The 14,293-nt window shown below is 24.4% G+C and overlaps 1 protein-coding gene across 3 annotated transcripts in view; it reads left to right on the top strand.

Moving 5' to 3' along the window:
• qvr (glycosylphosphatidylinositol-anchored protein quiver) overlaps positions 1-11,874 on the top strand; it is a 41,735-nt gene extending 29,861 nt beyond the window's left edge. For 2 of the 3 annotated variants that reach the window (XM_075311042.1, XM_075311043.1), the window contains 3 exons: positions 227-283; positions 7,873-8,019; positions 11,448-11,874. In XM_075311042.1, coding sequence (XP_075167157.1) covers positions 227-283; positions 7,873-8,019; positions 11,448-11,833 — 590 coding nt within the window. In that variant the 3' untranslated portion in view covers positions 11,834-11,874. The remainder of the gene's footprint in view (positions 1-226; positions 284-7,872; positions 8,020-11,447) is intronic. The other variant, XM_075311044.1, reaches the window with a different exon arrangement.
• Positions 11,875-14,293: the final 2,419 nt, after the last annotated feature.

The raw sequence follows: 14,293 nt of genomic DNA on the forward strand, positions 1-14,293 counted from the left end.
TTGAGAAAAATTAAGAAAAACAAAGATATTTACTATATAGGATGGTGATTAATATTTTTAATTAGTTTTCATATTAAACTGTCATCAAGACCAAGTCATTTTCACCACTACCACCCTGCCAACCACTACTCACTCACTCACTCTGCCCACAATCTAAAATCAGTTTTGGTCATCGACTTTTTGTCTTTCTGTTTGTTTTTTCTTCACTTCTTTCTTTCTCTTGCAGCCTTATTTGGAGTAATTTTATTCGTTTGGGTTCCTCAAGTGTCAGCTGAATGTCAAAGTATGAATTTTATTATAAATTTCTTACTCTAATTTTCATTTAGTTCAAAACAAGTCAATATAAAAAAATCAAAGCAATTTGTTCATTGTTCATCGTTTTTTAAAAAAGGAAAAGAAAAAGAAACAAAAAAATGCTACATTTTTTCTTTTTTTTTGTATTAAAAAATGGTGTGCTATTTTTTTCTAAATCAATGTTTATCCAAGCAAATTAAAAATAAAATAATAGTTTATATAATTTTTGATGTTAATTGTATCAAACAAAATATTTACTTTAATGTTTTGTGGCAACACAGAAAAAACAAAATAATAATATTTGAATGAAATTGATGATATATATTTTTATAATTTGCAAAGCATCAAATTGATTATCAATTTAAGCAAAACATTATATATATTTATAAAACATATAATAAAATGTTTAAATTTTACCAATGACACATACAGGTTTCAGCTTAATATTTTCGTAAAAAAAATACGACAAAAAAATTACACTATAAAAAGAAAATATTCTTTTACCCTCTTATCAATATAATTTGTATATTCCTTCTTCAATATAACTTTTAGAGACTTTTTATATTATAATTTTCAACAGCCTTTGACCCTTTCCCCTTTTCAAACATTTCCTTTTTATATATTTTTTTAATGTATTCAAACATACTCGATTTTCCTCCTCTTTTTATCTCAAATGCGTGTTGTAGCAATATTTTAATGTTTTGATTGACAGCTTTCTTGTGATAATAAATATATATAACTTTGTTAACATTTTTTTTTACAATAAATACATAGGGTTTACTATATATCAAAATTAAGTTTAGTTTAATATGTATATACTAGTAAATTTTCTCAGGCATATTTGAACACAATATATAGTGATTGGAGAATAGTGCATGCATTAATATCTCATACACCAAAATTTAATAATTTGTATATCTTTTTTTTTTTTTGTTAAATTAATTAAGGTAATATATTTACTGGCACCTCTGCAATAAAAACAGTTTTCCTTTTCTCTAAAAGCAAATATTTGTAATGATTTGTATTTAGATTATACAAGAAATACTTGTACTTTTTGAAACCATCCATAAGCCTAGGGCAAAATATGTCTTTGTCAATGTTCTAGCATCTGCGCATTTTTATTTCATAATTACGAGAAAGGTGCGAGAATTGAAAATAGCGGTTATTTCATGATCAGATATTTTTTTTTCTGTTTCAATCACGAAATTAATTGTTCCAATTAATTTTTAATTGAAATGTCTTCAATCACAGAAATGATAGTATCAATTAAAAAATTAATTGAAGGTCAATTAAAAGTTAATTGATCCAATTAAGAAAAGTTCAATTTCAAAAAAGTTTCTATTAAAAAATTGTTGAATCAATTAAATTTTTAATTGAATATTTTTTAAAACTCAATTAAAATTTTAATTGGAAAAATTTTGGTGAAATTTTTTTGTGTGTATGTATGTTTGATTTTCGCATTTTTAGACCCTTCTATGATTCTATGACACTAGTGAACTGCGAACTTATTACCGGCCTTAACGCCAAGAATTCAATTTTGAGTCTATTTTATAATGTCCGTCTGTCCGTCTGTTGATACATTTTTGCGTGCAATGTACAGTTCGCAGTCCGATCGTCCTCAAATTTGGCATAGAGTCTTATGGTGATTTCGTTTGGGAAAAAAAGTGTTGCGTACAAATGGTACGACATTTGATGGTGTTAACACAATGTTGCCAAAACCCCGAATTCCACCATTTGCGAACAAAAATGTGCAACACTGATAGAAAATCCAAGGTCGAAGAATAAAAGCGTCTTCAACAGCTGTTTGAAAGTGTAATCATCTGCATCGGAGACTACACCCTCAAAAAAAATTGATCCAAACAGAATATTGTTTGTATTGTTCAAACATATTATGTTTCAACTTAGGGCATACACTGGTAGTAAAAAATTTTTATGAAATTTTCTTTGTGTGGATATATTTTTAAGGCGCCAATTGGTTACTTCCATTATTTTACTTGCAGCAACTCTCTAGGTCTCTCTTTCTAAACACATATATGTTTATAGGCTATTTCCGAAGTAATATAATTTTATATTTACAAACATTTTCTGTCCCAAACATAATATGTTCGAACACATTAACATATATTTCCCAAACATGTTATGCTAGTTTATGAACATTATATGCTTACACTTAAAAATATTGTGTTAAAAAATTTGAGTTCCAAACATATAATTTTTACACCCAAACATTTGAAAAAGAGTCTTTTTCGTCCGTGTAGCTACAGTGCAAAATGGTTGCCTCTCGTGCCAAAAATAATTCACCAAAATTTGAAGAAACATTTACCAAAAAACTACCAAACTTAAACAAAAAAAAAAACATTTTATTTCTATATAAAATTTTGTCAAAATTTTATTTCTATATAAAATTTTGTCAAAATTTTATTTCTATAGAAAATTTTGTCCAAATTTTATTTCTATAGAAAATGTTGTCCAAATTTTATTTCTATAGAAAATTTTGTCCAAATTTTATTTCTATAGAAAATTTTGTCAAAATTTTATTTCTATAGAAAATTTTGTCAAAATTTTATTTCTATAGAAAATTTTGTCAAAATTTTAATTTTATAGAAAAAAAAATTTTGTCAAAATTTGATTTCTATAGAAAATGTTGTCAAAATTTTATTTCTATAGAAAATGTTGTCAAAATTTTATTTCTATAGAAAATTTTGTCAAAATTTTATTTCTATAGAAAATTTTGTCAAAATTTTATTTCTATAGAAAATTTTGTCAAAATTTTATTTCTATAGAAAATTTTGTGAAAAGTTTATTTCTATAGAAAATTTTGTCAAAATTTTATTTCTATAGAAAATTTTGTCAAAATTTTATTTCTATAGAAAATTTTGTCAAAATTTTATTTCTATAGAAAATTTTGTCAAAATTTTATTTCTATAGAAAATTTTGTCAAAATGTTATTTCTTTAGAAAATTTTGTCAAAATGTTATTTCTATAGAAAATTTTGTCAACATTTTATTTCTATAGAAAATTTTGTCAACATTTTATTTCTATAGAAATTTTTGTAAAAATTTTATTTCTATAGAAAATTTTGTGAGAAGCTTATTTCTATAGAAAATTTTGTCAACATTTTATTTCTATAGAAAATTTTGTCAAAATTTTATTTCTATAGAAAATTTTGCCAAAATTTTATTTCTATAGAAAATTTTATCAAAATTTTATTTCTATAGAAAATTTTGCCAAAATTTATTTCTATAGGAGATTGCGTCAAAATTTTATTTCTATAGAAAATTGCGTCAAAATTTTATTTCCATGGGAAATTTTGTCAAAATTTTATTTCTATGGAAAATTTAGTTAAAATTTTAATTCTATAGAAAATTTTTAAAAATTTTATTTCTATATAGAAAATTTTGTCAAAATTTTATTTCTATAGAAAATTTTGTCAAAATTTTATTTCTATAGAAAATTTTGTCAAAATGTTATTTCTATAGAAAATTTTGTAAAAATTTTATTTCTATAGAAAATTTTGTCAAAAATTTATTTCTATAGAAGATTGCGTCAAAATTTTATTTCTATAGAAAATTTTGTCAAAATTTTATTTCTATAGAAAATTTTATCAAAATTTTATTTCTATAGAAAATTTTGTCAAAATTTTATTTCCATAGACAATTTTGTCAAAATTTTGTTTCTATAGAAAATTTTGTCAAAAATTTATTTCTATAGAAGATTGCGTCAAAATTTTATTTCTATGGAAAATTTTGTCAAAATTTTATTTCTATAGAAAATTTTGTAAAAATTTTATTTCTATAGAAATTTTTTTTCAAAATTTTATTTCTACAGAATATTTTGTCAAAATTTTATTTCTATAGAAAATTTTGTCAAAATTTTATTTCTATAGAAAATTTTGTCAAAATTTTATTTTTATAGAAAATTTTGTCAAAATTTTATTTCTATAGAAAATTTTGTCAAAATTTTATTTCTATAGAAAATTTTGTCAAAATATTATTTCTATAGAAAATTTTGTCAAAATTTTATTTCTATAGAAAATTTTGTCAAAATTTTATTTCTATAGAAAATTTTGTCAAAATTTTATTTCTATAGAAAATTTTGTCAAAATTTTATTTCTATAGAAAATTTTGTCAAAATTTTATTTCTATAGAAAATTTTGTCAAAATTTTATTTCTATAGAAAATTTTGTCAAAATTTTATTTCTATAGAAAATTTTGTAAAAATTTTATTTATAGAAAATTTTGTAAAAATTTTATTTCTATAGAACATTTTGTCAAAATTTTATTTCTATAGAAAATTTTGTCAAAATTTTATTTCTATAGAAAATTTTGTCAAAATTTTATTTCTATAGAAAATTTTGTCAAAATTTTATTTCTATAGAAAATTTTGTGAAAATTTTATTTCTATAGAAAATTTTGTCCAAATTTTATTTCTATAGAAAATTTTGTCCAAATTTTATTTCTATAGAAAATTTTGTCAAAATTTTATTTCTATAGAAAGTTTTGTCAAAATTTTATTTTTATAGAAAATTTTGTCACAATTTTATTTCTATAGAGGATTGCGTCAAAATTTTATTTCTATAGAAAATTTTGTCAAAATTTTATTTCTATAGAAAATTTTGTCAAAATTTTATTTCTATAGAAAATTTTGTCAAAATGTTATTTCTATAGAAAATTTTGTCAAAATTTTATTTCTATAGAAAATTTTGTAAAAATTTTATTTCTATAGAAAATTTTGTCAAAATTTTATTTCTATAGAAAATTTTGTCAAAATTTTATTTCTATAGAAAATTTTGTCAAAATTTTATTTTTATAGAAAATTTTGTCCAAATTTTATTTCTATAGAAAATTTTGTCAAAATTTTGTTTCTATTGAAAATTTTGTCAAAATTTTATTTCTATAGAAAATTTTGTTAAAATTTTATTTCTATAGAAAATTTTGTCAAAATTGTATTTCTATAGAAAATTTTGTCAAAATTTTATTTCCATAGAAAATTTTGTCAAAATTTTATTTTTATAGAAAATTTTGTCAAAATTTTATTTCTTTAGAAAATTTTGTCAAAATTTTATGTCTATAGAGGTATGGTTTACAAAATCTACCAAAATATCAAGAATTCTACCAATCTACCAAACAATAAAAAGTCATTTTTGGTAATATTCTACCAATTGCGGCAATCGTGGTTACGCATTTGGTATTGTGATGGCTATCACCCCGTCAATAGAACATATATAATATTTTGGGTTGTAGTGGATTTTCCAATCGAACAAAAATGTTTGATTTTATGGGCGATAAGGTTTCAAATATGCAACACAGTTTTTACCAATCGAAATCACTTTTACTTCGGTTCAAAGACAATACCTATTGATTTTGGAAAAAATCGGTTTAGACTTTGATATAGTTCCCTTATATAGACAATTATAAATTTCGCAGAGAAATAACATTCTAACTACACTAAAAAAATATTGACCAAATATGTAAGATTATGCGATCTAAATTTTAGGACAAATAATTTATACAATATTAACGAAATTTTTGTAGTAAAGAAATTTTAATTAAAAGAAAGTTCATCTCAGATAAATTTAAACGAATTTAAAGAAGACATTTAAAGGCAATCGAGCTGCTAGTTTAACCTAAGGCAAGTTTTCCTTCAAGTAAAGAAAAACATTTTTGATATAAAGAAGTAATATTTAAATTAACTGGCACATTGCATATTTGGATTAAAGGTAGAAACACTTCAAATATAGGCTATCACTTATTTTGAGGATTTTACATATTTAGTTTAAGGTTTTGAAATTAGGAAAATATTATTTACTTTGAAGTTTTTTTTTTGTTTTTAATTTTTAACTGACCAGATTTGTTAATAAATTGCAGAAAGTGAATGAAAATCTGAAAAATGAAATCTGTGTCCCAATTTCAGTTTTATATAGCTTAGGTCTCTATAAAATGCACTTTTTTTTTTTAAAGAAGTCGCATCTTTGTCTCAGTATCAATACCAAAATCTTTAAATAAAGGTCCAAATCTTTGGATCCAAGTGTATGCATGCCAAATTTTGTCAAAATCGATTCAGATTTAGATATACCTCCCATATATATTTTTCGCCCGATATGGATTTAAATGGTCCCAGAGGCCAGAGTTTCACTTTGATTGGCCGATTTGAGTATATCTCAATTTGTTTATGCATAGATTTTGATCTTCCCTATAAAATCAAAAATAAGATACAGTTCTCGTTTAACGAATTTCCATTCTCATGTACAATAAAATGTCAGTTTATTAAGAAATATTTCAAAGAAAAACATTAATTAATTTACTTCATGGAAACATTATCTTACTTAAGACTCAAAAGACTCGAATGCATGTCCTAAACTTAAAGAAAACTATATTTATTGTATGGATTATGAACTTTCTTTCAATTAAAATGTCTTTATTTGAAAGAAATTTGTCCTTAATGTAACGTATATTATGTGTCCTTAAACTTGAGTTGTGTAATCTTTCATATCAGGTCAATATGTTTGCAGTGTATGGATGTTGTGTTGTTGCCATCGCCAATAAAAAGAGGTACCATGTCGATGCCCACTTAGGAGCATATTCGAAAACGACAATAATAGAGTTTACCTCACTTAGTTTCGATATATTTCTCGATGTTATTTTAAAGTAGAGGCTTTTATCTAAATAAGCTATAAATATTTCCCATATTGATGGACATTAAAATGCATTTTTATAAACTTCTATAACAATGAACTAATTTTCTATTGTATGTCTCTGGTAAATGGTCATTTATAGAAGAACTTTGGCCGATATTTTGTACGGATTATTTTTTGTATTTTTTCTCACACTTCGATAGGCCAAATGGCGCTTATTTTCGTATGGCCATTTGGACACAATTCAAGAATCAAGTTCTCAGAACAAATTTATATAGCACATGAACTAATTGAGGTAGGTCCTCAAAATTAAAATTTTTTCTACATGCTGTTAGTACAAGTAAAACAAGAATAAAAAAATAAAGTTTTTAACATTAGGTTTATTTCGGTAGTGAAAGGGTTCAATTATGGAAGCAGCAAATATTTGACATTCGTATTATAAATTACCACGGATATGGTCACATTTCATTCGTTGAAATTTGCACTGATATTTGCATGATAGGTTTTGAACAATAAAATATTTACACACATATATCCACAAATAATACTATAATAATTTTCTTGTAAATATGTTTTTTGTAGATAATTAGTACTGTTATAATTCTACTGTGAATGTTCAATATATGTTTTTGATTAGTAAATGTAGTAGTCATGAAAAAATGCACGTTTCTCTAACCAAGAAAAAAAAAACATAAGCGCTTCTTATTTGTTTTTAATTTTATTTGCCCTGCAAGAAAATTATGTGGAGCAAATAATTTTCTTTTGTAGTCTTTTTGAAGTAGAACAAATTTTTTTGTTTCTTTCAAAGTTGCTAACTTATTAATAATTATAAAGTAATGAAATCCAAAATAATTATTAGTTTTGTTTTATAATAAAATCTAATACATATTTTATTTCTTTCACCAAAAAACAACAAAACAAAACTATACCTAATCCAAAAATAGCACGTTCCATATACTGCTATGAATGTGATTCATGGACAGATGCCAGATGTAAGGATCCTTTCAATTATACTGCATTGCCAAGAGACCAGCCACCTTTGATGACCTGTAATGGCTGTTGTGTTAAAATGGTGCGACACTCGAAATCACGTAAGTCGAAATATAAATAAGTATTACATGAATCAAATAAAGTTTTCTTGGATTTTAGTATTGATTCCGAGCCAAAGATGCGGCCTCTTTAAAATAAAGATTTTTTTAGAAAGCTATCTGGCTTTAAGTCTTTGCTCTACAAAATAAAAATTAGGGTACAGATCTCATTTTTCGATTTTGGATGGGAAGCCAATCAGATAAAACCTAATACGGTAACTGATATTTCTTTGGCTCTCTCCAGTGTACCTTTTTAGTGCTTTAATTTTAATGCTATTTTTTCGCAATATATTACTTGCATTTCGATCAAATCTTGCCTTCATTTTCCGATCATCGCTGGTGTTTTTACCAATTTTTTATCGTCCACCTTTTGTACATGATGCAACACTGCCATTTTAACGGCAACGAGCAATACTACGGGAAGCAAAATATGTATTCGCATTTAAATGCTGATGCTTCCATCACGATTAACAGTATTTCTGAATGCAATAGATCAAAATGCTTTTGTAAGCTTATACACAAAAAAATGAAATGTCACTGAAATAAATCTGATAGCTGACAGACGAGCGGTTTAGAAATAATAGAAACCTGAAATTTTCTATAGAAATATAATTTTGAAAAAATTTTCTATAGAAATAAAATTTTGATAACATTTTCTATAAAAATAACATTTTGATAAAAATTTCTATAAAAATAACATTTTGATAAATTTGATAAGATTTGATAAAATTTCTCTAGAAATAAAATTTGATAAAAATTTTGATAGAAATAAAATTTTCTATAGAAATAAAATTTTGACTAAATTTTCTATATATGTAAAATTTTGATAAATTTTTCTTAAAAAAAAACAATTGACAAAATTTTCTATAGAAATACAATTTTAAGAAAATTTTCATAGAAGTTAAATGTAGATAAAAAAATTCTCTAGAAATAAAATTTTGATAAAATTTTCCATAGAAATAAAATTTTAACGAAATTTACTATAAAATTTTGATAAAACTTTCTATAGAAATAAAATTTTGATAAAATTTTCTAAGAAATAAAATTTCGAAGAAATAAAATTTTGACAAAGTTTTCCATAGAAATAAAATTTTGACTAATTTTTCAATAGAAATAAAATTGTAAAGAAATAAAATGTTGACAAAATTTTCTATAGAAATAAAATTTTGAAAAATTTTCTACAGAAATAAAATTTTGTATAGAAAAAAAAATGATAAAAATTTCTCTCGAAATAAAATTTTCTATAGAAATAAAATTTTGACAAAATTTTCTATAGATGTAAAATTTTGATACAATTTTTTATAGAAAAAAAATTTGACAAAATATTCTATAGAAATAAAATTTAAAAAAAAAATTTCTATGAAGTTAAATTTAGGTAAAAAATTCTCAAGAAATAAAATTTTGAATAGAAAATTTCGATAGAAATAAAATTTTGATAAAATTTTCTATAGAAATAAAATTTTGAGGAAATTGTCTATAGAAGTTGAATTTTGATAAAATATTCGATAGAAATAAAATTTTAAGAAAATTTTCTGCAGAACTTAAATTAAGATAAAACAAGTAAGGAAAGTCTAAAGTCGGGCGGGGCCGACTATATTATACCCTGCGCCACTTTGTAGATCTACATTTTCGATACCATATCACATCCGTCAAATGTTTTGGGGGCTATATATAAAGGTTTGTCCCAAATACAAACATTTAAATATCACTCGATTTGGAAAGAATTTGATAGAATTTTACAAAATCTATAGACTCAAAATTAAAGTTGGCTAATGCACTAGGGTGGAACACAATTTTAGTAAAAAAAAATATGGGAAACATTTAAATCTGAAGCAATTTTAAGGAAACTTCGCAAAAGTTTATTTATGATTTATCTCTCGATATATATGTATTAGAAGTTTAGGAAAATTAGAGTCATTTTTACAACTTTTCGACTAAGCAGTGGCGATTTAACAAGGAAAATGTTGGTATTTTGACCATTTTTGTCGAAATCATAAAACATATATATATGGGAGCTATATCTAAATCTGAACCAATTTCAATCAAATTTGGCACACATGGCTATATTACTAATTGTATTCCTGGTGCAAAATTTCAACCAAATTCGACCAAAAATCTGGCTTCTGGGGCCATATAAGTCCATATCGGGCGAAAGATATATATGGGAGCTATATCTAAATCTGAACCGATTTCAATCAAATTTTGCACACTTGACTATACGACTAAGTGTTATGTTTGTACAAAATTTCAAGCAAATCGGTATAAAACTCTGGCTGCTGGGTCCATATTAGTGCATATCGGTCGAAAGATATATATGGGAGCTATATCTAAATCTGAACCGATTTCTTCCAAAATCAATAGGGTTATATTCTGACCCAAATTAGGAACATGTGCCAAATTTGAAAGCGATTGGACTTAAATTGCGACCTAGACTTTGATCACAAAAATGTGTTCACAGACAGACAGACGGACGGACGGACAGACGGATATGGTTATATCGACTTAGGGACCCACCCTGAGCGTTATTGCCAAAGACTCCATGTGTCTATCTCGTCTCCTTCTGGGTGTTACAAACATATGCACTAACTTATAATATGCCACACTGTATAAAAATTCTCTAGAAATCAATTTTCACAAAAAAAAAAACTTTGATAAAATGTTCTATAGAAATAAAATTTAGACAAAATTTTCTATAGAAATAAAATTCTAAAGAAATAAAATTTTGACAAAATTTTCTATAGAAGTAAAATTCTAAAGAAATAAAATTTTAAAAAATTTTTCTATAGAAATAAAATTTTGCCAAAATTTTCTATAGAAATAAAATTTTAAAGAAATAAAATTTTAAAAAAATTTTCTATAGAAATAAAATATTGACAACATTTTCAATAGAAGTTAAATTTTGATAAAATTTTCTACAGAAATAAAATTTGATAAAATTTTCTACAGAAATAAAATTTTGATAAAATTTTCTATATAGAAATAAAATTTTGATAAAATTTTCTATATAGAAATAAAATTTTGACAAAATTTTTATATGGAAATAAAATTATGATAAACATTTCGATAGAAATAAAATTTTAATAAAAATTTTATATAGAAATAAAGTTTTGACAAAATTTTCTATAGAAATGAAAAAGTTCTATAGAAATAAAATTTTTAACAATTTTCTACATAAATAAAATGTTTAACTTTTTACAGAAATAAATTTTTGAAATAAAAATAAAGATTTTTTCAATTTGGTAGATTTTTTGTAAAATTTTCTTTAAATTTTGCTAGATTATTTTTGACACTAGTGGTAACCGTGCGACACAGCACAAACAAACCGAATTAAGTTTTTCATACAATAGATAAAAAAAATAATAAAATTTTTATTTCAGGATTTAATCGTTAAACTAATAATAATTGCCTTCTTTTATTCTTTACCATTTCAGCCTATGAAGTTGTTAGACGTATGTGTACGTCGCAACTACAAATAAATTTATTTATGGTCGATCATGTGTGCATGATGGAAAGTTCAGGCAATGGACATATGTGCTTTTGTGAGGAAGATATGTGCAATTCTAGTCAAAATTTATACAAATCATCCAACATACCCTACATACTCGCCACATTAATGACATTCTTAGTACTGCTAAATACACATTTAGTGCATTCACTAATCCTCTCACCAACTTCTACTATTTTACAAACATTTTGGTCATCATGGTTATCGTTCTTAGCATCATCATCGATTTCTACTACTACTACTACAACAACAACAACTTCAACTTCTTCCTTTAATACTTATACTCCTCTTCCCCCTGTTAATCACAGATAAATACATAGTTAGTTGGAATTTAATTAGTATTCATATACTTATCACTATTACTACTACTACTACTACAACAATTACTACTACCACTACTATTACTTCTACAACAACCAAACCAATACTAAAACAACACAATAACAAATATTGCATACATATACTCATATATCAATATAGTTGAATTATAATTCTTAGTTAACACAAAAAATAACAACAACAACAACAACAAATTAAATAATAAACAACACGTACCACATAATCAAACACATACATAAGTAGTGCTACATACTAACTTATATATTAACAATAAAAAAACAATTTTCAATTCGTATTCATATTATGAAATTTCTTTTCTATTTAATTATTTCTAATAGTATAATAATAATAGAATTATTATTTGATTTGTAGACTTTGTAATGGTCTAAGGACAAAAAAAAACAGATAAAATAAAACACCAGAGTAATGAATTTTATTTATTTTATAAATTTCTATAAATTTGTAAATGAAAATTATTATTTATCTACTCTATGTAATGTTATTTAAACATAATAGTTTGTAAAATATTATTATTTATGTAATTTTATATTATCCTTTATTTTGGTCTTGTATACAATATTTTTTCCAGCCTAAAAAGACAAAGTATAATTGTTCGCATTATTGAAAGTATTCAGTTGCTTCCTTATTTCTACTACTTTTGTCATGAAGCTTTGTTTTATGTTATAAGTAAAGATTTTTTTTTGGAAATTATTATAATTTATTTTTTTGTTTATAATTTTATCCTTTAATCGAATACATAGTAACACCTGATGGCTTGAGATTTTTAATAGGATGCTTTTAAAAAATCGTTTTTTTTTTTATTTACCGGGAACCGTAAAATAAATTGTGATATCTTTTATGTATTTCAAAAAATTTGGCAATACCCAAAGAGTGGAAAAGAGTACCCAAGAGAGAGTATACCCCAATTCTTATTGGGAATTTAATCATAAACAATAAAAATTTCGACCAAAACCTCGAAAATGCGAAAAACAATTTTGAGCAGATTTGGACTTTGCACGAACCATAAGAAGGCAAATTACTGTTGGGAATTGAATATTTAAGAAAAAATCAAAACAAAATGTTAGAAAATTAACCTTTGAAGTTGATACATTTTTTTTGCGGTGAGAAACGGATCACCTTTGCAATCTCTAATCTATCTATGCTTTATGTGAGTAGGGTGCATTTTCATACTCGCTACGCCATGTCTATTTTGTGTATATCTAATTGCATACAGTTTTGCGTTCTCTGCCCGTCATCTAAGACGAGGTTCATATTATAAGTTTATCCATACGATAGTGCCCATGTACAACTTTTCGAAACCTATGTCAGATGTCGGTCACACCATAACTTATGTTCGATGGCATATTCGATACTGCATCTTAATAATGTGATCGATTACACATTTTTTTAAGGAACGGATTTTTTAAGGATTTAATCCCACAATTCAGATAATAAATTAGGTCAAGATTCTCAGGTTCATATATTTGAAACCCTTTTGTGGTAGGATATGTTAAAGAAAAATGGCTCTAAAGTCCCTTGACCTTGAAGGAGTACATTTTCAGCTGATCTCTTTAGCAAATAAACTCAATTTGACTTGGCTTCTCGTTGGAGAAACCCAAATTCTATAATTGTCCAATTTTGTAAAGCAAAGCACCTCCTTGTCTTTTTCTAGTCTAAATTTTTTTGCATATCGGTGAGCTCTTGCACTTTTTGCAATTTCAGTGGCTTTTGTCCAAGATCATTTTCAAGTCGCCACAATTCCTCTCCAACTAAGAGGTGGTTCAATTTTGTATAGAACTAAAATAAGCAAAGCAACTCCTTGTCTTTGTACAGTCTAACTTTTTTTGCATATCGGTAAGCTCTTGCACTTTTTGCAATTTCAGTGGCTTTTGTCCAAGATCATTTTCAAGTCGCCACAATTCCTCTCCAACTAAGAGGTGGTTCAATTTTGTATAGAAATAAAATTTTGAGAAAGTTTTCTATAGAAATGAAATTTTGAAAATTTTTCATATTTTGCAAAATTTTCTATAAAAGTAAAATATTTGCAAAATATTCTATAAAAATAAAATTTTTGCAAAATTTTCTAGATAAATAAAATTTTGGCAAAATTTTCTAGATAAACAAAATTTTGGCAAAATTTTCGATTTTTTACATTTCTAAAATTTTTTGCAAAATATAAAAATAAAATGTTTGCAAAATATTCTATTAAAATAAAATTTTTGCAAAATTTTCTAGAGATCTAAAATTTTGGTAAAATTTCCTATATATAGAAATAAAATTTTGGTAAAATTTTCTATATATAGAAATAAAATTTTGGCAACATTTTCTGGAAAATTTCTATGGAAAAATTATCCATAAAAATAAAATTTTTTGCAAAATTTGCTAGAGATCTAAAATTTTGGTAAAATTTTCTATATATAGAAATAAAATTTT

This window comes from Haematobia irritans, chromosome 5 (assembly GCF_050003625.1).
Source record: "Haematobia irritans isolate KBUSLIRL chromosome 5, ASM5000362v1, whole genome shotgun sequence".
Taxonomy (NCBI): domain Eukaryota; kingdom Metazoa; phylum Arthropoda; class Insecta; order Diptera; family Muscidae; genus Haematobia; species Haematobia irritans.